General features: G+C 40.8%; 1 protein-coding gene across 2 annotated transcripts; it reads right to left on the bottom strand.

Moving 5' to 3' along the window:
* LBR (lamin B receptor) lies at window positions 1-27,247 on the bottom strand. Of its 2 annotated transcripts, none has more exons than XM_068541759.1 (14): window positions 27,114-27,247; window positions 21,738-21,916; window positions 19,922-20,137; window positions 17,388-17,498; window positions 16,965-17,157; window positions 15,675-15,871; window positions 13,716-13,770; window positions 10,841-11,032; window positions 10,006-10,109; window positions 8,963-9,088; window positions 5,789-5,957; window positions 2,937-3,017; window positions 2,717-2,839; window positions 1-1,979 (listed from the first exon to the last, which is right to left on the bottom strand). In XM_068541759.1, the coding sequence occupies exons 2-14, from the start codon at window positions 21,900-21,902 to the stop codon at window positions 1,819-1,821; spliced, it is 1,893 nt and encodes a 630-aa protein (XP_068397860.1). In that variant the 5' UTR covers window positions 21,903-21,916; window positions 27,114-27,247; the 3' UTR covers window positions 1-1,818. The 2 variants fall into 2 exon arrangements, with proteins under 2 accessions (XP_068397860.1, XP_068397861.1); XM_068541760.1 differs by having other exon boundaries at window positions 17,415-17,498.

The following is a 27,247-nucleotide window of genomic DNA, read 5'->3' as shown; positions in this document are numbered from 1 at the left end:
TCTTATTTTCAACTTTATTTCCAACTTAAAACTTCATTATAAAACTTGTCAAATAAACATGTCAAAAACAAAATTAAAAACAAATTGCAGCTGATATCCAGAAACTGCAGCACTGTGTTGGAAACAGCTCTTTTCTCATTACCAAGGAAAGAATTAAAGGTCCTTCTTCCTCCCCTAAAGCTTCATCATTGGTGAATCTAGTATAGAATAGGCTGGGACGCCATTTTTTGATGCCAGGAGACAAGCATAAAAAAACTGCTTGCATACATCAGTACTAATAAAACACTGAAAATTTCACCAAAACGATGTTTAAAGACTAGAGGATGCGGAATGTTCTTCATGATCACATTAACATAAGTTCAGTTATATACACTTCGAACTGCAGCGTAGAACAAACACTGCATCTCTAAATGGCTCATATATAAAATGTATAATTAAAAACCCAAACATATACACTATATTTATTAGATTCCCCTATGTTTAAGATTCTGGAGAACAATTTAACTCTGAATACGAAACCTTAGTGAATTTGCTACTGTTCCATTATAGGGCAATTAATATGAGACTACATCAACTTAAGTAGAATCTAATGGCTAAAGCTACCTTATGCACAGCTATTAAACTAAAAGAAATGATTTTAAACTATTCCCTTAAATTGTTTTTAGATGATAAATAGATTTCTAAAGATGAATACAACACTCCTTTACAGGGAGTAGAGTTTTGTAAATACAAAGGCTATGCAAAATACAGTATAAACTGCCTGAACTAACGGTAGCAAAAACACAGTTTAATTTAAAAAGTCAAAAACATATAAAAATATTAGCCTTTCAGAAATGGCAAATTTTCAAACACCACTCTGTGTAAAAATGTTTAAATAGTGATGTTATTCCAAAAATATATATTTATTCTATTTTTCTATTTGCAACAGTTTATAAAGGCAAACAAACACCTGCGATTGAGGTAGCAAAGCCAAATTCACAAACTTTGGATTAGGAAAAATACCCTTCCTACTCTTAATAGCATCTTTCATACAATATTAAATGAATTCCACTTCTTTCAAAATGTTTAATTCGCATGTAGTACTTTACAAAATTTAATTTTAAATACTGCAAATGTTTGTTAAAAAGATACTTAGTCCTGAAAATTATTTCACATTCAAAATACTATACAGAAAAATCTGAAGTCGCCATATATTACATAAAAGCTATGTATTTACAGTTTCAAATGCAGTTTTACAAGTTGAGGTTAAGCAAACCACTACTAATGGTCTTCATTAAACAGTGTCCACTATCAATCATCCCCCTTCTCGTACAGCACTGAACAGAGAGGACCAGTTTTTACTTTCAAATCACATAGCTAGTAAATGATTTAAAGGGAAACAAATGAAAATTCTATTCTCTTAACGCAATAAAACATAAACGTACTTTAAAATGTAACAGTGTTTTCATTTAAGAAAAAGCAACTGGACAAAAGAATCAAACTTTGAAAGGTAATCAAAAACCCTAAACATCAACAGTATTCAGTGCATTTGTAAGACTATTTTCTGTTTTCAGATTTTTAAGGATTGAAAATTTCCTATTAGAATGCAAATTCTAACGTCTTTATTTATATTTTCCTTATGTTAATTGTTATGATTTAATAAAAATAAACATGGTTACATTAAAAGACTTACTACTTGGCTCTATAGTCCTGCCTCAAAAAGAAAGAGAAACATCAAGATCCTGTTGGTGAAACGAAAGGTTCATTTTGGGTTTTTTTTCTTTTTTTGCAAATGGAAGCCAAAACTGCAGGAGCCTTTAGACAGTGCCTAGGCCAGAATCAGTAGATGTATGGGAATATGCGGTACGGGACGCGCTGGCAGTACTTCTCCCACGCCAGGCCGTACTTCTTCCTACAGTGGTGTTCATCGCGAGCCTCACGGTGCACCAGCAAAATGGTGAAATAAATCACGTAGAAATAAGGCAGAATGTGATTGAAACCTGGGGACAGCAACAGTAAATAGTACTAGGTATTTTTATTATCACTACACAGCTACACAGTATTGTTTCCTGCTGGTCCCCAAATCGTCTAAAAATGGACCATCCCGTTACTTCATTTTCTCCAATGGGGAAAACAACTAAACCGGTTCATAAAATCCCACTAGGGTGCGGCAGGAGGTAGTATTTGAATTAAGAGCTATTCAGAGAACAGTGATTAATCCACCCTAACAATCCTTCATAATCAGAACCTCTGTATTTAACGCAAATCTCCCCATTTCCTCCCCGCCGGTGCTCAGGAAGAGGACGGCAGGCCACCAGTGCGGGGCAGGGTGGGCAGGGCAGACAGCACTGCAGGGTATGGGCTGACACTAACACGAACAGAACAGAGTGCGCCTTTTCTTCTTCTTAAGAACCAAAGTTTTTCACAATCTACGTACACTGAGTCACGAATAAAAAGTTAATTTCTACATATTCTTCTTAGAAAAAAAAGCTACCAGGCACAGTTTAAAACTTAAAATTTTGCTTGCAGAAGTTTAGAGTAAAACTTCAGGCTCTGTGAATTCCTAATTCCCCTCAGACGCTGGATGAATGAGGTGCTGGATACGCAAAAGTGCAGCACCCAGATGGGGAACGGGCAACCCAAACCTCCAACAGGCGACACCCAGACCCAACGAGCACACACACATCCTGTGGTGGCCGGAGAAAGAGTCAAATCAGTTCTCTTCTTAAATGCTTACCACATGGGAGGGACCACGCCAGGGCCATGATGAGATCACCCAAGTAATTGGGATGGCGAACAAAACCCCACCATCCAGAAACGAGAAGACTTTTTCCTGTTGCAGTATGAATGGTTTTTAAATCTATACAAAAATAAAAATACATTTTTAATGATCTCTAGACAAACAGACATAAAACCTTTATGTGGTATAAATACTATAAATATAAACCAATACTTACGTGCAAGCTTTGGATCAGTGGGATTTTTCCGGAATGCATTTTTCTGAGAATTTGCACATCGGAAGATTACAAATCCACACACTGTAATTTTTTAAAAATTTCATTTGTTAACAATTTAGATATAATCTTTATTTAAAAGCATCTGTAATTTCATTTAGAAATTATTCCTGTGCTCCAAGGAAATTTCCAAAGTACAGAATAGTTTGATTTCTTAACAATTCAAAACCTCTCAATCTTAGAAGGTCAAAAGAAGATATGATCCTGATATCTCACTATCGTACAGCTTTCATCATCTACCTTGAAGGCAAAACAAACAAATATAGTTACATCCATGAACAAAATCTAAGGCAGCCCACATTACAATAAAGTCAATACTGGAGTTCATCTGTTAGTTATGATACCTACTGGCCACAACATGAATGCTTTATTAATAAAACTATAGCTCAGAATCTGCACCAGAACAACTTGCACATATGCCGAATCCCACTGTAAGCCTCCAAGTTGGTAGCTTTATTTCAAATTCCAAAATGTCAAAATTAAGAGGCCCTGACATATCACTATTTATTATCAGTCCTCAATAAAGTAGTAAGAAATAACTCTACTCCCTATTTTTAGCTTAACTGTAAAATATACATATCCTGTCTTGAATAACACACAGGCACGTTTAACCAAACCAATGAAGAAACTAAGTCTTAATTTCAACCAATAGCTTGAATTTCTTCTTCTACCATAAATACTGATTAGTGTAGCAAAACTAGCAATATCTGAAGTCCAGTGCTAATTTTCCCTGCCCTCCCTCTGGCAGAGGTGTTTAACCAACAGTATAACGAAAGAAAAGCCATCCCGAAGCTAACCCACGACCAGCCGGGCAAAGTGTACTCCTCACTCCTCTCCACCATCCACCCTGGCCGAGTGGTTCCCTCTGTCCGATGTATGTATCTCCCCATCCCACTTTTACCCACTACAATTCAGATCAAACACCATATCCTCCAATAAGTTTACACTGATGTTCCCCCAGAGAGAGACACACTCTCTACCTTAAACTCTCATCATATTTGGTCTGTAAAAGTCCCTCCTCTAGACTCTTCCTACCCCTCAATGCAGTGTCTGAGCGTCTTATTTCTCCTGTTAGAATGCAAGCTCTAGGAAGGCAACACCAATCTTCCTACTTTTTAAGGTGTTACCAGAAAAAGCAGGCACTCAACAGAAAAAATGAATCATTACTAAGACAATAAAATTTTAAATTAACTTATTATTTTAAACTAAATTTTAAAACCAAATGGTTTGTTTAAAATTATGTTTAAAGAACTACTGAAGAACCCCAGAAAGAAACATCCATTCTCTTTGTAAGATGCAAGAATCTTTTTATTACTCAACTCATCCATCACAGATTACTTCAAACTTGAGCCAATCATGGCCATTTAAAAGGGCACGCTAATCACTAATCATTAGAGAAATGCAAATCAAAACTACAATGAGGTATCACCTCACACCAGTCAGAATGGCCATCATCAAAAAATCTACAAACAATAAATGCTGGAGAGGGTGTGGAGAAAAGGGAACCCTCTTGCACTGTTGGTGGGAATGTAAATTGATATAGCCACTATGGAGAACAGTATGGAGGTAACTTAAAAAACTAAAAATAGAACTACCGTATGACCCCACAATCCCACTACTGGGCATATACCCTGAGAAAACCATAATTCAAAAAGAGTCATGTACCACAATGTTCATTGCAACACTATTTACAATAGCCAGGACATGGAAGCAACCTAAGCATCCACTGACAGATGAATGGATAAAGAAGATGTGGCACATATACAAAATGGAATATTACTCAGCCATAAAAAGAAACGAAAATGAACTATTTGTAGTGAGGTAGATGGACCTAGAGGCTGTCATACAGAGTGAAGTAAGTCAGAAAGAGAAAAACAAATACTGTATGCTAACACATATGTATAATCTAAAAAAAAGATGGTTCTAATGAACCTAGGGGCAGGACAGGAATAAAGACGCAGACATAGAGAATGGACTTGAGGACACGGGGAAGGGTAAGCTGGGACAAAGAGAGTGGCATGGACATATATACACTACTAAATGTAAAACAGACAGCTAGTGGGAAGCAGCCGCATAGCACAGGGAGATCAGCTCGGTGCTTTGTGTCCACCTAGAGGGGTGGGATAGGGATGGTGGGAGGGAAACGCAAGAGGGAGGGGATATGGGGATATATGTATACGTATAGCTGATTCACTTTGTTATACAGCAGAAACTAACACGACATTGTAAAGCAATTATACTCCAATAAAGATGTTAAAAAAAAAAAAAAAAAGGTCCAGGAAAGACTAAAATTCAATCCTGATTTTCCTAAAAGAGCTCAAGGATCAGAGAAAACAAGTAACCTGTACAAGAATACACAGCTAGCGGTCAAAGCTAGCATCGAGCCCCATTCTCCAGATGCCTTCTGCTACCTAAGATGACATCTTATTATATCTGTGTCTTTTGTTCTTCCCTCCCATCAGCCTTGCTTTTCTCAGTCACCTCATTCTGATAAGATCTGTAGTTGTGTCCTATTGCTAGATAGCTGCTCCCAGTGTATAACAGCATTTTCTTTTACATAACTCTGCCATATCTGTCCCTTTTATAAACATGAACTTGGTTACTTAGTACTTAATTGGGTTGTTGGAACTAAGTGGTTATTTATCCATTTATTACAATAAAAAGAGCCATTCAGACTTGAAAAAAATAAAAAAATAAAAAATAAGTAAAAGGGCACGCTATAAATATGTAGATATCACAGCACAGCAGAGTCAGCACACAATATTTAATACACAGAGACTGAAGTTAATACTCACGTTTCAGAGCAATGATTAGAGAAGCCATTGGCCAAGACAGTTCATTTCGATGCCTGACTAAATAAAAGGCTTGGAAGCTGTAGATAAATGGAACCCACACTAAATCTCCAAAAGCCAGCATGAATCCAAATCCATCATGGATTATGTCCATGGTTGTCAACAGTGCTTCCTATAAGGGTATGGAGAGGGGGGAAATTTTTTTTTTTAAGTTTGGGGGACAAAAACTTCTATGTTTAAAGTATTCAAATAAAGTTCTAGTTTACAGTCAAATTTACAAAGGGCTAAGGGAAAGTACACCAACCAAAACCGTTTTAAAGTGGGAGTGGGGATCTGGTTCCCTTGGCACGTGTATCATTCTGTTCTTCTCCTGTCACTCTACCCTCTCCCTCCACGATCCTGAAACAACAGAGCTCCCAACGCCCCTTGTGCCTCCACGCCTCTGCCTGGAACACCCCGCTCCAACTTCAGCTGAAGCCTCACCCGTGCTGCTTTCCTCAACCCTCCCCCTAGACAAGGCACTTCTCAGATGCCACCACCCACCACCCGCTGAAGCCTGGAGCAACCGTGTAACTGTCCTGTAAATAAGCGACTCTCGCCACTAAACTAGAAGATGGAAGGCGGGGACCACGGGTTTCCACCTGCCACCCCAGCACCCAGCACACGTGCACCAACCTAACTTCTGATAGCAATCTGGCTTTTCGTGTAGCTTTTCCACACTACCCGGCAACATGGGAAAATGCTTGCCTCGCTGCTCAGGGTAAATCAGGACCTGAATGCACTCTCTTGGGAATTTGGTCAGAGCAAGCCAGCAGCCAGATCCCCCTGGACCAGAAACCTGCAGGCCCAGCTCTGGAAGTGGAGACGGCCCTGCGCAAGGGCATCTCTAATCTGCCTCTGACACTAGTACTCACCACTGACTAGGAAAATTAGCAAGTGTAAGTAAGCTCTGCTGAAGAATCAAACCAACAAGGACCTACTGTATAGCACAGGGAACATCACCTATATGAGAAAAGATCCTAAAAAAGAATGAATATATGTATAACTGAATCACTTTGCGGCACACCTGAAACTAACACAACATTGTAAATCAACTATACTCCAATAAAATTAAAATTTTAAAAAAATCAATATTCTAGGTTAAAGAAAAAGAGTGATAATCTCCAAAACGCATTTTTTTCCAGAAAGCAAGCAAAAGGACCATGGAACAGAAAAGTGGATGTAACAACTCCAGGCCCTTTGGTTCACCCTCTAGTCAAGAGCGCCTATTCTTATGCACACGGGAGCAGGTACAAGAGCAGACCAGTGATAACCACAGGGCACACGGGAGTCGGCAGTGACTGAGGGACAAGGCATAAACAGCTGGTGCCAGCAGGGGCAGAACCCTCAGCCCTACCCAGTTCCTGGGGCCTCAGGGGATTTGCTGGACAGCCAGCGGAGGCTCACAGAAAGGGTCATTTATATGTAAGTTCGTATTCTCCATTTTCTAAGGTGCGGCACATCAACACGTAGAAGAATTTCTATCACCCAATGTAATAAGAAAATTATTGAGCATCTACTAATTGCCCAAAAGTGTGCCAGATACTAAAGAAAATCGTAAAATCAAGTCCTTTCTTCAAGAAGCCTACTATAATCTGGCTGAGATACTGATAACGTATTTAACAAAATAACTTCCCAACTTTAATCCACTACCCCTGGTGAAAAACCGCCTTAACAGTTTTGCCTTAAAATACAAACATTTTCTGTTAATTAACAGAAATCAATGTTTGTTTAAATCTCTAGAAAATATGAATTTCTAAGTCACTTCAAAAGTGACTCCCATGACACGACAGAAAACTAGAAGGAAGAATTACTCATCACTGAAAAGCTTCCAGACAGGAAGTTAAAAAAAAAAATCTCTGAGGTGATGAAGGAACAGAGGAAATATCATCTGACCTGTAAAATGTAACCTACCATCTTCTTAGGAGCCCTTTATTACAAAATCAAAGAAAGACCTACAACTGGCAAGACTACGTGCATTTACAAGAATTGGTTGTTTTTTTTTTTAATTTCAAAAGCATGTTTAATTTTGAGTAGACTTGGAATTTTCAAAGGACTCTGTATCAGATGCTCCCACAATCTCTGCAGCTTCTAAGGCTGAGCCCAGGTCTGTGTTCAGTGGCAGGAGCTCAACAAGAATCCAAATGTGGCTACTTGCACTCGAGGTCTGTTTACCTCAAAGAGGTCCTAATCTCCTCCCAAAGAAAAGGAAGGTTATCGACAAATCAACATCCAGCTTTCAACGTCATTTTGACTGAATATGACCAAATAAGACAGTTTTTAAAAAAAACACCTTAAAGGAGATGGACCTTCTCTCCAAATGTCAACAGACTGCCAAGAAAATTTATTTTGGAACATTATGACATAGGGCTGCCAATTTTGTTTTTAAAACTGAAAGAAAACTCAACTTGGAATCTGGAGGAGATGATGACAAAGATAACAGTAAACGATAACAGTTGTAAAACAGACCGAAGGGAGAAATTATTTTCAAAAGGAATATAGTTAGGTGAGACCGAGATTAGCAAACATTTGCCAGGCTTCAAGCAGCAGAAAAAACTGATGATGTATCAACGTATGAGAAAAGCCAAGTGTTAGGAAATTAGCTTTATTTAAACTGGTTTCCTCAATGTATCATGATTTCTGGTTTTATATCCATCTAATTAGAGCTACTCTTTTATTCTGAAACACCAACAATAAAACATCTCCCCCTTTAAGAACTATCTTCCCCTTGACAATCCAAAAAACACTATCTTAATTCGATGATAATCTGTCCATCCACTTTCATCTGATAGAATCAATAAGAAATTAATATTAATAATTCATATAAATAAAGTTTTATTTATATGAATCGGTCACACCCACAAAGCCAAGATCCACAGATCTTAAATATTTAGCACCTGACAGAGCAGCTGATATACATGGAAGTATCACCACAGTTCTCGACACCTACCCTCTGTCAGTGCTCACTGTGTGTGAGCTCAATGCGTCACAGGGATCCACATCTCCTTTAATCCTCACAAGCCTTGCAGGCAGGCTATATTCTCCTCACTTTGTGTGTAAGAAGCTGAGGCTCAGAGGCGTCAGGTCACTCACCCACACGCAACGCCGTCTGACTCCAAAGCTCTTAAAATTAATTACCTCATTCCAGAGAGCATCCACCACATACAAGAGCTGGAAGCTGTTGACCAAAATCATTGCTAAGGATGGAACAGTGCGATCCTGTAGCTTCATCTCAGCCAAAAGCATCACCAGGTTAATGACCACCTGAAATAACAGGGGCAGGTATAGTTTCTACAGAGAGAAAGGTGGTAACTTCCCAGCTGAGAAAGCTGCAGACACCACCTTACCGAGAAGCCACCATCAGTGATAAGACATATCAACCTCAGGAGTCCCTTGATAAGATGCACTGAGATGGACACTTATTCTGTGGTGTTCTTGCCAAAGACGTATAACTCACTCCAATCATGAGAAAACACTGGACTAACCCAAACTGAAGGACACTCTTACAAAATAACTGACCAGTATCTTCAAAAGTGTCAAGGTCATGAGGGACAAGGAAAGACCAGTAACTGTTACAGACTAAAGGAGACTAAGGCCAAATAACAAATAAATGCATGGTCGGACCCGGAAGAGGATTCTGGAACAGGAAAAGGCCAACAGCATGAAACACTGGTGAAACTCAAATAAGGTCTAGGGATTTAATTAATACTACTGTAACAATGTTAATTTGTGGGGTTTTTTCCTTTCTAATTGCTGTTTTTGAAAACTATACTATGGTTCTGCCAGATGTTAACATTGGGGAGAGCGGTATGAAGGAACTCTTTATTTTTGCAACTCTCGTACAAGTCTAAAATTAAGTCAAAATACATTTTTTTAAAGGGGAGGAAAATACATTTTTTCTTAATTCATACACTATTATTTTCCTACATAAACATAAACTGATATAATCAAAATAAAACAAACTCTTTTAATGTTTAATAACCTGTAACAGGGCATCTTAACCCTCTGGACTATATCTACAGCAAGAAAATATTTTAAGTAGACAGATTTATGCAATGCCGTGATTATTCCTAAAAACATACCACCCACAGCTTACTTTAACATTGTCTACAATCCTTTCTAAATGCAAGACTAATTTGTACTACTGAATTGAAATTTAAAAAAAAAAAAAAAAGACATACCCATCCAATCAATCCGGGGCGCAATTCACAGAAGTATTTGAGATCAAAAGTACCAATCCGAGGATTTAGCTCACGGCCAATGAAGAAGTCATACACAGCATTTCCTATGAAGGGAAAAGTCCTTATCCAAACAGTATTCTAAACCCAATTATGAGGCTTTAAAATTGCACTGCTATCCACTCTCCAGGGTCACAATTCAATCACCTCCAGGAGCCTGGCAAACAGCCAGTGAGGAAAGGCATGATGGTGAGAGCCAAGAGGGGCCGTGAGGACACAGGGGGCAGGGGATGCTGGCCCCATCTGGAAACATCCATGCTGCTCTAGGCATGGAGCCTATGGCGCCAGATTCCTAGATTTTGAGGGAACTGGAGCTTTTTTAAATGTAGACTCACAATTTTAAAAATAAGCCACTTAATTTTTTTTAATGTTTAAGTACTTTAGGCTAAAATCAACCAATTTGTCATCTCTATTATTTGTTGTTTGTTTTTTTTTTAAAGGATGTTTACTATTTTGGACAAAAAATATTTGTCCTAAATTGTTATAATACTAATGTTACTAAAATGCTGTAAGTTGTTAAAATGTATTACTGTCATCAAGTGACTAAAAAAGAAGAAACAAATAGGAAAGCACGAGGGGAAAAAATCAGATTTTCCTCCTTTTATTTTTCTCTAAATATTTTCACCTTTTTTTTTTTTTTTTTTTCCTATTTCTCGTCATCTCTCATAAACTGAAGCTAGAAGAGAATTCTATGAAAGCCTAGAAACAGATGCTGGGGGGCCAGTGGGGTGAGGGTGTGGGGAGGCATTTGTGGGACCCACGTTCTAACACTGCTCACCAGAGCTGGCCGGCGACAGTTCATCCCGGGGCGCTTTCAAAGCCCTGGCGTAGAGATAAACACTCAAGACCACAGAAAAAACAGTGGCTGCAAATGCACACTGAAGGAAATGACTGTACACATAATAAAACTCTACATCCCAGAAGAAAGATGCTCCGACGAGTGCAGATGTCAGGATAAAAGCATAGAATCCTTAAAAAAAGGGGGGGGGGGGAGGGCAAAAAATTAATGTTAACCCAGGATTCACATGAGATTTACACCGTTATAAAATAATGCAACATTATTTTTTAAAATCTTAGTTTCATTATTCAGGCTACACACACACAAATATATGAACGAGCAGTGCCCCTGAGGTTAGCAGTCTTCAATACAGATGCCTTATCTTGCACACAATTTTTGAAATATTCTAACACACTTAAGTTACTACTTTTCATTGTGAACAGTCATCTGCTTTTAATGAAGAGAGAGCTGAAAAGAAGTGCACAGAAATTCACTATTAAAAAGCTGAAAAGAACCTCAAAATTCACAAAATCCAAACCCCTCAGGCCAAAGTCAAATGGCTAATTATTGACAGAGCTGGGCCAAACACACATTTTAAAGCCTTTAGGGCAATGTTGGTGGTTATAAATTATAAATATTTTTACCCGAAATAACTTATCAATAAGGGTTTCAAAGGATCCTGGTCGTACTCCACCTCCCAAACAAAGACCTCAAGACCCTGCCCTCAAAGAAGAGGCCACAACCCAAATGTTCCCCAGGGCCAGGCAGGAGACTTAGGGGACCCAGCTGAGTGGGGATGTCAGGGAGGGACTGCCAGGCCCACAGATGTTCATTCCAAAGTCAAAAGTGCCCACGAGGCCCCACAAGAGGAACTCCTGTTCCGAGCTAGCCCTGCTATGGCTCAACAGACAGAAGCTGAGGGTACTGGCTGCTTTTTCTTTGCACCCAAGAAACAGTTTTCCTTTCAGGAGCTGAGTGCCTGCAAAAACTGTTCTCTGAGTAAGCAGTCAAATCACATTTGGATAAAAACGGTCTAACACAGAAAAGATGTAGGTGTTATTTCTATAAGAATTCTAAAACCAAAGCTTTTGTAAAGTCAAATGGTCATCTCTAATTTATTATTTAAATTCACATTTTCCACATTGTCAGGTTTACTCCAAAGAGTAACTTTTAACTTTTTAAACATTTTCTTTAACTTTGTAAAGCATTCATTTAATGCTCATAAAATGTATGAACATTAAAGAAAAAGAATGGTAGATGAAGCAGTTTCTTGCTCTCTAGCCTACGTGGATTAAATTATTCAAAATGTCTTAGGACTCTCCTTAGTCGATGATGGTAAAATCTCATAATACTAGAACCGGATGAGGAAATTTTCAAAGGAAGGATCAAGCAACTAGTTCAGCCACTGCCTGCTTGCTCCGACAGCTCCGAGCCCAGTACTACTGTTCTCAGCCTCCGAGTGAGCCACCCCTCAAAGGGAAGCAAAAACAGAAAAGAAGAGCACTTAGAAGAGAAGTAAGTGGGTACCTAGAGAGAAGCCCACAAAACACGAACAGCGACAGACCTGACGGCCCAAAGGGAACACCCCACGCCTCCCCAGACCTGGCCTCACTGAGGCCGCAAGGCGCAGGAGAGAGGGTGTGTTGGAGATTCTAGACCTGGTTCCAGCAGCAAGGAATCTGGTAAAAGTAAACAAAGTATCTGACAGTAGCAGCAAGTCAGTGCTAAGCATCTACCACGGGTCAGGCACTGAGCTAGGTTCAACGCCTTACCCACTTGGCACAAGAGGCAGTCATCTAAAATACCTTTGGCTTCCCTTTTAGAGCCCAGTCGAGTGATTTCAGATACGGTGGATGCTAGATGAGTCACTGAAAAAAGTACCCACAGTTCGAAAGGTGAGAAGCGATAGGATTAAAACAGGCCAAGAATTAAAATTTACAATATTATTCCCAAGAAAAGGAAAACAGTCTACCCAATCTAGTTAAAATGGAAAATCATTTAAGGATAACTACACTATACACGTATTTCTTAAAAGCAGGTTAACTGTACTTTATCAAAGTCTTCACGTGCCAAAGGTGGACTGTTCCTCTTACTCAGCACACACTCCTACCCCGGGAGGTGCCCACGTCAAGAGGGACAATGCCCACTTCTTGAGATGCTCATCGAGACTTCCACTCCATCCACTCAGGGCTCCTACCAACAAGCGCCTCCTACAGGCCAGTCCCTTTGCTGGCACCAAGGGTACCACAATGAACACAGCCAAGTCCCTGCCCACAAGCCACCTTCTAGTGAGGAGACCCCAGTGAAGAGACAAGTACACTGATGTCAGAAAGACCTGTCATAGAGGAAAATAAAGCAGGGGAAAGGAAAGAAAGGGATCTGAGGGCTCCTCTGAGCAGAGACACATCAGGGATGAAGCAGCCGACACTTTGGGGGAAAGTTTTCCAGGCAAAAGCACTGAGAATGTAGCCTAGAGACGGCCCGGAGGCCAGTGGCTGGAGCAAATGAGCAAGAGCTCCGGAGGGCAGGAGTGGCCAGGAAGCCCACATCAGTGCAGAACTTCTTAGGCCATGGGGATGACTCGGGATGATAAAATACATAGTCAAAATTGCTTCAATGAGTGATAAATGCTACTAAGAAAATAAAACTGGAGAGTGGAAAACAGTGACTGAGTGGCTTGTTACTTAACATGGCATACTTTTGACATATTGGCTGCAGGTGCGAGCAGTTTATTTGCATGCTCTTCGGACTACTGAGAGAAATTTACTATTTACTGCTCTGGCATAATCAGCTTTGACAGTTTAAAGAGTACAGCACCCAAAAGTTTGAGCTATCAAGTCATCAATTTGAGTCTTGAAAAAAAAAAAAAAATCACCATTTAATCTGTACTTGAGTCTTCTTCCATCAGTAAGAGGTGTTCCTTCTACAACCTTAAAAGAAAAGGTTATTTTTTTAATTTAAAATTTAAAAAGCACAACACTTTACCATGATATATATGTCTTGTAAAATCACCTAAATTTCAACATGCCCAAGAAGGAGGATCATCTTTTAGTAGGAAACTTTAGTAACAAGTCTCAAACATCTTCATGGCACGCCCTTTGGTAAAGTAATTCCACCTTCAGGAATTTATCTCAAATACAAATCTGGTAATGACTTCTCCGTGTACTGAGACTATTGCAATAGCCACTCTCCCCCAATGATCCCATGTCCCACCACAAGACCAGATGTGTTTTCAAAAACCTGTACATCTAGTCGATCTCTAGCTCAAAACTCTTCAATGACTCCCCACTGCTTACAAAGCAGAACACAACTCCACTATCTCACATTTGTGTCATCCTTTCAATCGGGTTCAACCCCACTTACCCAATCCCCAAGGCCCATGTGCTATTTGATGATACAGACTCATATACTTACTTGCTCTGCTATTTATACATATACGCTCACTTAGTTATTCAATCATTTCATGTGATTCTTTTATCTCCAATAAGAGACCGAGAGCATGTCCACTGGACCATTTCATCTCTTCATGTGGATCACCCACAGCATCCCCATATAAAAGGTACTCAAGAAACACACTACTTGAACAGGATGAGTTAAAATAAAAAGTCCACTTGCCCGATGGCAGCTACATTTTACTCCCCAAAATAACTATTCAGAAATGGTACAATTCATTATAAATTGTAAAATACTAATATGGTATCATTTGTCTTGGGCCAACTACTTTACCCTTTCATTAGCTATGAAAGGGAACCCAGGGGAAATGTAGTATCTGTTTGAGATTACAGGATTAACAAAACCCCACATGCTAATTTCAAATGATCCTTATCTATTAAAGGTATCTAACAACTACTGTGTTGGGTTTTAGTCTGTGGGAAAAAATAGATATATAGCTATATATATATATATATAGCTATAGATATAGATACAGACATATATATATATTTTAACCATCAAAACTGCTTTTCTCAATAAATATTGTCTAGTTTGAACTAGCTTTACCTGAGTTTACCTGAATTTGTGACTTTTTACTATAGAGCCTTATCACAAAAATACCTGAAGGTTCACATCACAAGAATCCTCTCTAGAGCCAATGTTATGGTGAGGTTCCAAAGTATTTAAAGTCTGCAGCTCTATCCTCCTATCCCTGGCATTTGCCACTCCTAATAAAACTGATCCTTTGGTTTACAGACAGTTGGCAAACTTGCAAAGCTCTAAGAACAAGATCTTTAAATGAATTATTTATTGATTAGGGAATCTCATGTTCTTTTAAATATATCCAAGTAGAGTATTCTAATGAAAGAAGAAAAAACTACACTTAGCAATGAGGACAAGTTTTAAAGACACTGCATGAGTCTGAAAAGAACATTCAATGGTCCAGACAACAAATTTCTGAAAGAGATGAAAATTAGAAACTCATCATATTAAAAAAAAAAAAAAAAAGTAAAAGATAACGGACTAAAGTCCATTGAGCTCAGTAGCTTATCAACCGGTAATTTAAAATTCTGCATCTGAAATGACATATAGTGAGAGGGAATTTTTTTTTCCCAGCCACCTCTACCATTAGTCAGGCTATTTTGCAAAATGGCTTATTCTTCTCTATTTGGTTTGGAAAGTTACACAAGAACCCTCAATCAGATTCTTTAAGTTTTGCTTAATAAGCATGTGTTACAGAATAGAAGAGTAAAGGCTTAACAAACTAAAACTAAGTAAGTTTGGGTAGTTATGACCAAGGACAGCTTTTAACCTTAAAACTATTATAAATGCCTTTATATAAACACGGGAGCGAGGGGAAGAAAATCTCATAATACCATATGCCCCACAAACAAACCCTTACCTTTCCAATCGGCAGTAAGTAGAGCAGAGCCTGAAGGAAAAACCAGAGGAGGTAGGCCCCAAATATCCTGGTTTCCCATAAATCGTACAAAGCTGGCAGAGGAGGCGGGAAATTCAGAAGACTGGGCTCTTCCTGTTTACACATCAACAGCAACAGGAAGAGGAAAGCAGGCAGGCCAAGCGTGATGAGAAAAACACCTGCAAATAATTAGTGAACATTCAAGGCTCTAATTTCAATCCAGGTTATTTTATTTTATTTTTTTCAAAAATCACTTGAATTTCTAAGGTCAGAACTCAAGTCTGGCTAGCTGTTTGAAACCAATTTCGAATGCATCATTAGAAAGTCTTAACTCTACCTGTCACATCCTGTGGGAAAGCAACCACAGGCATGAAGGTAGTAAAACAGCAAATGCCCAGCACTGATGAGCTAAATTCCACTTCGGAAACCAAGCTCTGAAACATTTAAAATCCAACCACTATGGGAGCAAACATGTTGAAACTCCAGCAAACTGAAGATTGGAACATCTAAAAACTATCGGTCTAATCTTTAAAGAACAAAAAACTTTATACCCCTAAGTTTCTATCAGTTAAAATAGTTATCACATTCACGCTACATGTGCGCAGACTTTTAAGCGATGCTGGACACCATCTTTAACAGATTCAGTTAGCCAAGAGTTATAACTTACAAAATACAAAGCAGTTAAGCCATGCAGGATTTTGAACCATTTAACCAAGAAGTACTTTCTTTTACTAAGTCATAAAACCTCACCAGCTCCACCCACTTAATAACTCCAAGCCTCTGAATGCTTCAGATCTTTGACCCTCAAAAGCAACCTGCCTAACAGGTAAGGTAGACACCATGCACCCACCGGATGCATGCAGCTTATTCCCAGTGCTATTGCCAAGCCAGGCCCTGTCACTGAGATCTGATTATCAGCAGATTTCCCAGTCACGAATAGCTCACCGTCCTTCCTATATACAACAGTCATACCAACCTTCCTTTCATCATTTCTTTGCACTTCTTTGCTCAAAACCTATTAAAAGATTGCTAAAAGTTTTAAACATAGCCACAATGGCACCCTTTCTACTCTATGATAACCCTCAAAAATGCTCCTACTCAGGCCTTTGCACCTGCTGTTCCTTCTGACTGAAAACTCTTCCCCAGGCTCCGACCTGGCTCACTACCTGGCCGCCTTCAGATCTCCTCAGAGAAAGCCCTTTCCTGCTCACTTTATAGCGACTAGCGTTTGCCCACCCAGCCTGCCCTCCCTAGGCCGGTTCTGATGCCTACCAGGTACTCCTCCAAATTCTAAGTCCTTCTGCTGTGTGGCTGTCACTTCAAAGGTTCTCAACGACATAGATCCTTTTGTAACAATTTTTTCTTCCTTTGAATCTATTTCTTTTAATTTGACCTCTTCTCTTCTTGGATGAAGGCTATACTGTGTAGGTATATAACAACTCTCTTGTGACAAAGGGAATTTTTCCTATTTAAAAAATAAAAAGTATTAAATATCTGTAGTCAGTAAGTCTCATTAATGCTACCACATTAACTAATTCAGCATCTTAATATAGCCATATACACTAATAAGAATAAATTTGTTAAATTATACTCAGTCTTAATTTAAGGACAGAATCTTAGACAAGATTCTAAGAAAAATTATGGTTTTCAATGTGCTTCTGTAGATAAAGTCACTTAAACAAGGAAAAAAATTACCTGAGAGGAAAATGAACCCCTTTGTACCTGCGCGTTTTTGTGAGGTACGTCATTCCTCTCTATGTGCTCAGGCTCCCCGTTATATCTGCTGATGCTATTTCCAAATGGCTTCTAAATTGAAGAATATAAAACATTTTAACCGTAAGAACGATAACTTAGTAAAAAGGAACATGATGGTAAAAATTCAGTATTGTGAAGCCAAGCAATAAAACCAACCAAAGATTTTCACAGCCGTAATGCTGAAGAATTTCAGCCCACTTCTGTTAAAAATGAAATGGAATAAAATTGATTAGAATTTCCCAATCTTCAAAAGATTGGCTCTTACAGTAGAGGTTTCCACATAAGATCTTTCATCTTCTAAACAAAATTAGACTAAATCTCATAATTTCACTGTTCAATAACAGATGCTCTAATAATATTTGCTATAAGAGGTAGATACAGTAAAAACTGGTAAATCAGCTCATTAATTGGTTAAAAAAAAAAAAAAAAGAGGAAAAGACATTCACTGCCCCCAAACAGCTAATAATAGGAAATTAAGAAATAGTGGCTACTTATGGAGTATTACTAGTAACCTACAAACTGCCCACTTTCTGAATTTCATCTGCCTTATTTCTCTTTAACCTTACATTTTCTCTCCCTAATGTCTCTTTTCTCAATTCAGTCTCTTTCCTTGAACGTCATTCTCTTCAAGCAGTGGAGGGAATTTCTTATTGACTGTACAGAGGAAGGACTTTCGCTTACAAAACATTTTCCAGGCAATGTATGGCTGAAATAGGTAACTTTGCTCCTTTAAAGTCCCTGACAGATTAATTAAAAAGACAAATATATCTTTTGGGAGGCCAGCTGTCAAAAGACAGCATTAATATAGTATCAAGTTCTAGTTCAAATCAAGGTCTAACTGAGCAGTGACAGCATTCAACACATACTTAAGTTTACCAAAGTGCCAACGAGCCACTTAGCAGCAAACGGACCCACCTAAAAACTACACTCTCGGTTTTTCAAAGGTCCAATGTGTAATCCACAGCAACCACAAATGTAATCCTGTAACATAGCTAGTCAGCTGACCCTGAACTGTACTGACTGCAAATTGACAGGGTATTCACACAGTGAGGCAAGGTATTGCAAAGATCACAATTAGGAGTCCCAAAGAATAAGGATGATGTGATGTCAAAGCTACGTGCTGCCTAAGTACATTCTTTCACACACGTCACCCCATCCTCAACTCAGTGATGGGTCCACAGTGAGCCTAGGGCTCGACGGGTGAGGAGCAAAGCCAGTCTGCGGCTCTTGGGTCACCAGGACTATAAGGAGGTTACACTGTAAAAAATATAACGGTCACTAAAAGCTAAAAATGAAATGTGACAGAAAGCATACAGCATCTGTTCCTTACCCTGAGTCTCCCGACTAGTAAAAAGAGCCACTAACAGAATGTTCAAACTCACTAGTAATTATCAAAATGCAACTTAAAATGGTGAGTTGAAAATCTTTGACAATCATACTGGCCAAAAAAAACAAAACAAAAGAGAAAAAACCTATTAACTATTATACTCGGAATGAGAAAATGGTCATTCATACCCTACTCCTACTGGTATCAACTTTCCTGAAGCAATTTGGCAATATGTAGAAAAGCCTCAAATCTGCTCTATCCATCTGACCGAGCAGTTCCACTTATAAGAATTTATCCTAAGGCCATATCAGATGTTGTGTAAGAATATTTGTTTATAATAATGAAAACTTGGAAAGAAAAAAAGCTAAATGTCTATCAACAAGGGAGCTAACAATTACATTACCTCTATATAATTTATGATAAATCCAAATAATACCATACAACAACAAAAGTGATGCAGGAAAATACAACACAGAAGGTTATGCCCAACATCTTAAAATTTAAAAATCTGACTACAAAACACTATGTAATAATCCAGTTTTTTAAGGTTATCAAAAATCTGTGTGCATTTTATCCAGAAAAGAGGTAACATTAAGTGAATAAACAACTTAATAATAAACAACGACCTTTCTTCAATTCTGTTTATTTATAATTTCAATTTGGTCTACTATCTAAAATATTCATTGTGCAAGGTCCTCCAGGCTCTGCACACCCTAATATTTCCAACCTTGAACTCTGAAAGTAAATTCCATTATAAGTACCATCTTTGAATAGGGAAAGCAATCAAGTACAATGATACTATGACAGCAAGAATATGTTTTTATAAGATAGTTATGTCTCATTATTTTCTACATGAACTTTTATTCACTATAAAAACTATTCAGTTCAATCTATAACCTACATCTATTTCAAATTTAAACACTGCTTTTTAAAAAAAAACCACAATATTAAATTGTACTCATAACTTAAAAATGTTCTTTTTCATGGTATTTAAAAGCATTATACCTTCTATTCTTCCAAACATTCATTTTTTAATGTAATCTTTAATATTATTAACTGCAAATCACTTGAGTACACATAAAGGGGAAGACATGATTTGGGCAGATTAAACACTGTGTAAGGTTGGAGATCTCCCAAACACACGTACCAATACCAGCGGAGTCAGTTTAATTTCCAACATTTCCTTCCTTGCTTCCTTCTTTGCTTCCTTAATGTCAGCCTGGTGCGAAGCTGAGACGGATGGGCGGGAACCTTTTGGGGGCCGGCCAGGGGATCGGGAGCGCGACCTGGAGCGGCTCCCTCTGCGTCTGGAGGGAGAACTGGAAGTTGAGCCACTTTTCCTTTGCCTGAAGGAGGTTAAAGGCTAGAGGGAGGAGAAAAGGCAGAGCTTCACCGTAAGTCATAACACACGCAGACCCACACTGCCAGAGGGCCGCAACGGCAGTGATCGCGCCAGTGACTCTAAAACCACCCTGGGAACTCGTGGGATCTGAGCATCCATCAGATGAGGCCAATAACAACTTCAGCTATAATGACCCGTCTCCCCTGAGACCAAAGCAGCCTTTCCACCCCTAACTCTTCTTTGAAGGTATTGCCAGGAAATGAATGTTCTAAACCAAGCAGCTGTACATTTTCCTAATAACATATATAAGAGATACTAATAACATTGATTAAAACTGAGATGATAGGACAAAAAAAAAAATTAGCACACAAACAATAACAAGAAAATTCGTCTCACGGTTTCACTCTGAAAAAAACACGGTCAGATCTTGAAAATGAGTCCAAGACTGGGTTACTTAGCAATGTTTTACCCTGCCCTCACCTAACTCCCAATATTTCCAGGAACCTAGACCTAAGGAAGGCAAACTACCTCCCAGCCCAAATCCCTCCCACCCATTTTGGGTGGCACAGGAGCGAAGAATGGTTTTACAGTTCTCAAATGACTGCAAACAAAATCAAAAGAAGAATGAAACTTGGTGGCATGTGAGAATCATCTGAACTTCAAATTTCAGTGTCCATGACTAAAATCGCATTGGGACACAGCCATGTCCAGAGCTGCTCCTGCAGCACACAAACTATGTTTCCAAGTCCTTTTACTCAAAAATGTTGCCAACCCCTGGTCTAGAGCACCCAGACTGTGATCCATACACTGTAGGCTCAAGAACTGTTTGTTACTGACCTGCGGCAAGGAATGAACCTGAGAAGAGGTGGGCAGCAATTTTTATAGCATTTTGACAAAGTAATATTATGTCTACTCAATCTGACAGTGGGGTTTTTATTTTGTACCTTTTTTTTTTCCCCCCGTTTGCCTAGTAATTACGATGTGTTACGTAAATACTTCTATACCATGGACCAGATATTTGCAAGCTCAGGTCCTCACCAGATAGGTTGAGAAGCCTTGGACTCAAATCTAATTAATGTCACTCTCCTGATTAAATCCTCGGTGTCTGGGATGAAGCCCAAACCCCTCCAGTTCTGGCTCCTTCTTTCCCCTCCTCTGGCCCTCGCCCACCACACCCTTTCAGCATTGGTCGTCTGTGTCCCCCGACCCAAGCCTTTGGCATGCTGTCCGCTGTGGAAGCCCCCCCACCCCATCACCTGAGTTTTCCCTATCTATCCTCAGCACGCAGCTCTGAAAGCCTTCCCCAAAACCCAGTGCCCTTCCCTACCCTTGATGTGCTCCAACACCACGCACGACAAACTGTCACAGAATGACAGAGTGCATTAAACCAGGGAGAGGACGATGTAAGTGTCTGACTTCAGCAGACTGACAGCTTCTTAGCAACAGGGCACTGTGCCTCATTCATACATTCCCAAAGCCAAAAAACAGGATCTGACCTAAAGCAGGAGAGTGACCCTATGTCTGCAAAGAGCCAGAACTGACTGCTCTAAAGCTTAAAAACCACACCTACAGTGATTTTCCAACTGTTATAAACATGCTCTGTAAACCAAAGAGTGCTTACCTTGATATCACTCTCTTTCAATTCAAGTTCAGTTCCATCTTTGTATTTTACGCTGTAAAGCTGGGAGTTGCTGTCATGGCTCAGAACTTCTACTTCATAATAAAGTGAACTCCCAGGCCATCGACCTCTTACCACCTCACCATCGGCAAATTTCCTACTTGGCATTTTTGAAAATCAGTCTGAATAGTTAAAAAAAAAAAAAAAATAGAGTCAGCGCATACACACTTACATTTGTCTTTTTTCATAGATTAAACACTAAAATACAACTTTCCAAAATGTTTAACTGGTCAAGACTTTCAGGCTACAAAAGCCTCTAGAGGAGAGGGTGAACCACTCCTATTTTAAAGGTGAGAAAACTGAAGCTTAAAGATGTTAACTGTTTTGTTCAAGGGCATAGAAACAGATGGCATGAAGTGGCAGAGTCAGGACATAGAGGTTGTTCTTTCTGCTACACCATATCTCACTGGGAATCACTTTATACAGCCACTGTACACGGAAGTGACACTAAGGATTAAATATGACAAAACATAAAGGCTCCAAATGATTTGCACCATGCAAGACGCTACCCGCTTACAGTAACTATACTTCTTTAATTAACAAGGCACAATCTCACAAAGGACACACATTTTCTGATTGATAAATTTGCATATACAGTAGTCCCCTCCTTATCCAAGAGGGATATATTCTAAGACCCCCAGGCATCCCTAGTGGATGCCTGAAATCACAGATAGTACAGAGCCCCATACATACTGTGTTTTTTCCTATACATACATACCTATGATAAAGTTTAATTTATAAATTAGGCACCGTAAGAGGTTAACAACAATAACTAATAATAAAACAATTATAACAATATACTTTAATAAAAGTTATATGAATGTGGTCGGTCTCTCTCTCAAAATATCTTAAAGGCACAAATTTAATGCCTTTTCCATCTTAACTAAGCACTTAACCATGCACTGCGGCCGTAACTTTCGCAGTTTGAGGTACAACAGCGAAACTAGCATGAATTTCTGTTTCATTCTTCACAATTTCACAGATAGAAGATTCGTTCTTACCATAGGTCTTAGCAACCTCAGCATAGGATTTTTTTTCTTTCCCTATTAAGCCAAGAATGTTCACCTTTTCGCTTAAAGGAAGCACTTTACAGCTTTGGCATATCTGAATTGCCAGCTTCACTACTCTTGGGCTTTGCGGCCATTATTAAGTAAAATAAGGGTCATTGGAACACAAGCACTGTGATACCTCGACAGCTGATCTGATAACCGAGATGGCTACTAAGTGACTAATGGGCAAGATGCGCTGGACAAAGGGACGATTCACATCCCAGGCTGGACGGAGAGGGACAGCCCAAGATTTCATCCCGCTACCCAGAGTGACACACAATTTAAAACTTATGAACTATTTATTTCTGGAATTCTCCATTTAATATTATCGGACCGCAGGTGACCACCTCAGAAAGTGAAACTGCGGATAAGGGGGGATGACTGTAGTCTTACAAAGGCTCTAAAGATGTATTATCTAATTTTTTACAAATTACCTTTATTAAAAACAGTAAACTATGCAACAGACTGGGAAAATCAAGGCTGTGTAATTAGCATTGCTATAACCAACCAACAGGGAGAAAAATATAACTCCAAATCTAAAATGAATAGCAAATTTGGGGTTTTCACCAAGCTTTCAAGTCTTACAGCTGAAGTCTCAAATGCACACCAAGTAACTGCCAACCACATACCTGGGCCAGCATCCTAGCTCTTTTTTCAAAAGCCTACAGCAGACATCAATCCCCAGTTGTAACCTTCTTCTCCATTGAACCAAAACATGGCCCATGAAGCCTGGTTTAAAAACAACACTCTAAGAAGCCACAAGCAATCTGCAGGAATTGCCACTTACAATGAGGCCTGTTTTTCAAACATCAACTGATTGCTGGGTGCTTTAAGCTCTTAGGTAGTAATGCTCCTCCCTCCTTGGACCAGCAGATTCACATTTCCACAGGACAAAACCAGCACCTGCCGACAGCTGCAACACCAACTGAACTAGCTGGGCCTCGTCTAAGAAGCAGACAGTACGACAGAAAAATCTCTCCCTACATCACCCTCATCCCACTGACTAAGCAATTCCCGAAATATCCTCTGGGCGTATAAAGATACATTCCTCACCCAGCTCCTGTCAACAAAAACAACGCTTGAGAGCTTCTGAAGACTCTCCAGAGTTAAGAAAGGAGAAAGAGGGCTTCCCTGGTGGTGCAGTGGTTGAGAATCTGCCTGCCAATGCAGGGGCCACGGGTTCGCGCCCTGGTCTGGGAGGATCCCACATGCCGCGGAGCAACTGGGCCCGTGAGCCACAACTACTGAGCCTGCGCGTCTGGAGCCTGTGCTCCGCAACAAGAGAGGCCGCGATAGTGAGAGGCCCGCGCACCGCGATGAAGAGTGGCCCCCACTTGCCGCAACTAGAGAAAGCCCTCGCACAGAAACAAAGACCCAACACAGCCATAAATAAATAAATAAATAGATAAGATAGATAGATAGATAGATAGATAGATAGATAGATAGAAAGGAGAAAGATTACCACGCCCCTCCTGAGAAAAAGTCTTTCCCAAGCACCACATTTCTTCACTGTTAATCGCCTGAGGAAAATGAGGAAAAAACTTCACAAGCTTCACTTGCTTAGATAGATAGGAGCTAGGTCAGTAGATGAAAGAAAACACAAAGACAGGTGGTGATTAGAGGATGTCGGTCCACTTACACATTAGGTACAAGAGATGGCTTTCTTCCCAAACCTACCTGAGATAGCATCACTGGGGTAATGAGAAGGTTTGGGCTTTGGGGGGGTCTGGGGGGGACCCCAGACACTCTGGGGATGAAGTCACACCTGGCTGAGGAGTCACGTGAGGGGCACTTGGGAAGCAGAGGGCGGTGGACACCTTGGGACCCGGAGGAGGGGCACAAAAAAGGAAGGTGACAACAGCAAGTTTTGCCTATTTCAACATTTAGCTCTGAGCCTCCAAACACTAAGAAAGAGGAAGGAAATGTGCCCTCCTTCTCTCGTGCCCCCTCCTTCTCCTCGGACCCCCTAAAATCAAACCACTGCTATTAGTACTAGTTCTCTGACATTGGTCAACCAGGGTTGGCAGAAGGCAATTACATCTTTCTACGTGAAGATGCCATCCGAGTTTCAAACAACTCTTTATAAACTTTTGAAACACAGGCCCTCAGGACTTGGGGGCCACCTAGATTTTTTAAAAGGCCCTTGAGCAGATTCTGTCCTTTTCAGAAAATTCATTTATTGTCATCTTTCCATTGTACCTATTTACACCACACACACAGTATCTGTGCAATACTGGACACAGGTCAGTGCCAAAGAAGTTTTTCTGTTATCAATTAAATATTTGGGGTTAAACAAATTAAGATAGCTGGTGGATATGTTAGGTCTCTAAACATTTTTAAAAAAAGAATTAGGAATTAGGACTCGATAACACTCTTTCATATAATGGCTGAAAAAAAGAAAAAAATAGGAACAAACCAGCACGCTCCTTAGGAGACCACTATCTCACACACAAATGTTCCAAAAGGTGAAACCACCGACATTACGTGCACCTCCACTTTGCACGAGATCCACACACAAGTGTCACACCGTGCATCACATCCTAACTCTGCAAGAGTAAATTCGTCAGCTAGGACAGAAAAGCCCCAGGACGTTTGTGCACATCACTATGCTCACCTGATGGAGTCAAAACACGCAGGGATAGGCCTCCCTCAGAAGGGAGGTTTTAGCCAAGTAGGTTGGCAAAGAAAGATTTTGTTTACTGAACACAATGTCTTCATTCCCCATTAGCAGTGGAAACATGAGGACCCTCAGGCTTTTCTCTATTAAGCCACATGCTTGCTAACTTCAGTGTCAATTGGCACTGGAATCCCCACACATATCGGCTCCAATATGTTACTGTATATCAGCACAACAGAATGTGCTATTCTCTGCTGATCGCAGTGTTACAGAGGCCTTTGGTCATCTTTCCTCACTTTCCCAAGTTAGTCTAAACGTGGCAGAGAAAGGGAAGCTCAAATGAAGTTTGACAGCTTCCCTCTTCAACACCTGGGCCCAAGGCTGGCCTGCCAGGCAAAACCCAAACAGGAACCCCTGGCCTACCTCCTGCCCCTGTCACAGGATGCAGAAGAAACGCCACCTTCTTGGCTGTAGAGGTGGCATGGCCCGACTTTTCCCCTAAGCAATACAAAGAACTGAAGGTAACAATAATTCCCCTCCTACTCACTCTTTTCCCTCCTCCCTAGACAGCTCTCAGAAACTAAACTTAAACTGGACTTGGTGCCCAGTCTAAATTAGCACACACACACACACACACACACACACACCTTTCCTCCACGGCAGTTGCTACAAAGTGTAATTACAGATTTGCACGTATTTATTTGCAAGGTCCCTGAGGGCTGGGACCAGGAGCGTGGATCTAGCTGGGCTCCGGCCGGGTGCATGCCCGTCACAGCAGGTGAGCAAGCTCGCTCGCTCGCTCCAGGCTGAACCCTTGCACTGTCCACGCGCTGTCCAATGTATCTACTGGGTCGTTCTGAGTATCCACAGCCTAACTCCCGACCAGACCGTGCAATCATTTTGATGAACCGCCTGGAACCAGGCCCTCTGCCATCAAGCGCTAAGTGTCCCTTGCGAGTGTCGGAAGGTGTCATTACGAAGAATTTTTTTAAAGCCTTTAAAAAGATGAAAAAATAGGATCGAGCTTTAGCTGGAGCACGCAAACCTGCCCAAGGACCCGTTTCTTGAGTGTGCGGAAACACCGGGCGAGGGAATGCAACGCGCGCAGCCAGCACTGGAGAGTCGCCGAACAGAGACGGCCTGGACCCTCAAGGCCAGTGACAACCAGCGAGAATTAAAGGCAACTTTGCAACCCCACTTCCCTGTCCGCCAGGCTGCCGCGCCTTTTCCGCCTCCCCGAGAGCAGGGCCCACCAAGCCACCCGCTAATCTGTCAAAAGGCGCTCGGAGCCGGCTTGGGAGGGCTGGTGCTGCAGGGCGGGGACAAAGGGACCGGGGTGGGTCACCCACTGGGTCACCCACCCACACATCCTCCCCAGCCAACATCATTTTACTCCGACGCGGCGCGACCAAAATGGAGGGAAACGTCTGCAATTTAAAACCGCAGCTCCATTTCCGCAGCTGGCCGGGCCGGGCGCACCTTGAGCCTCGCCAGCAGCGGCCCGGACCGACTCGGAGGAGGGGAGGGCGAGGCCGCGGCGCCAGGCCCGGCGCCCAGGGACCCCGGCCCACCCGCCGCGCCCGCCCCACGGGCCTCCCCCCGGCCCCTCGGAAACTGCGCCGCGGGGAGCGGGGCGGGGGTACGGGCGCTCACCTGCTCCGGACTCCGGCGGGAACACGAACAGCTCCGGGAGAGTTGCGGAGCAGAAACCCGGCGACGATTCCACGCGCGCGACACTGCCGGCTCACGCGCTCTCGCGCCCCGCGGTCCCGCAGCCCGGGCGCGCG

The sequence above is a fragment of the Eschrichtius robustus genome, chromosome 3 (assembly GCF_028021215.1).
Source record: "Eschrichtius robustus isolate mEscRob2 chromosome 3, mEscRob2.pri, whole genome shotgun sequence".
Classification (NCBI taxonomy): Eukaryota; Metazoa; Chordata; class Mammalia; order Artiodactyla; family Eschrichtiidae; genus Eschrichtius; species Eschrichtius robustus.
The sequence above is the reverse complement of the archived record's forward strand: the minus strand, read 5'-3'. Positions and strand labels throughout refer to the sequence as shown.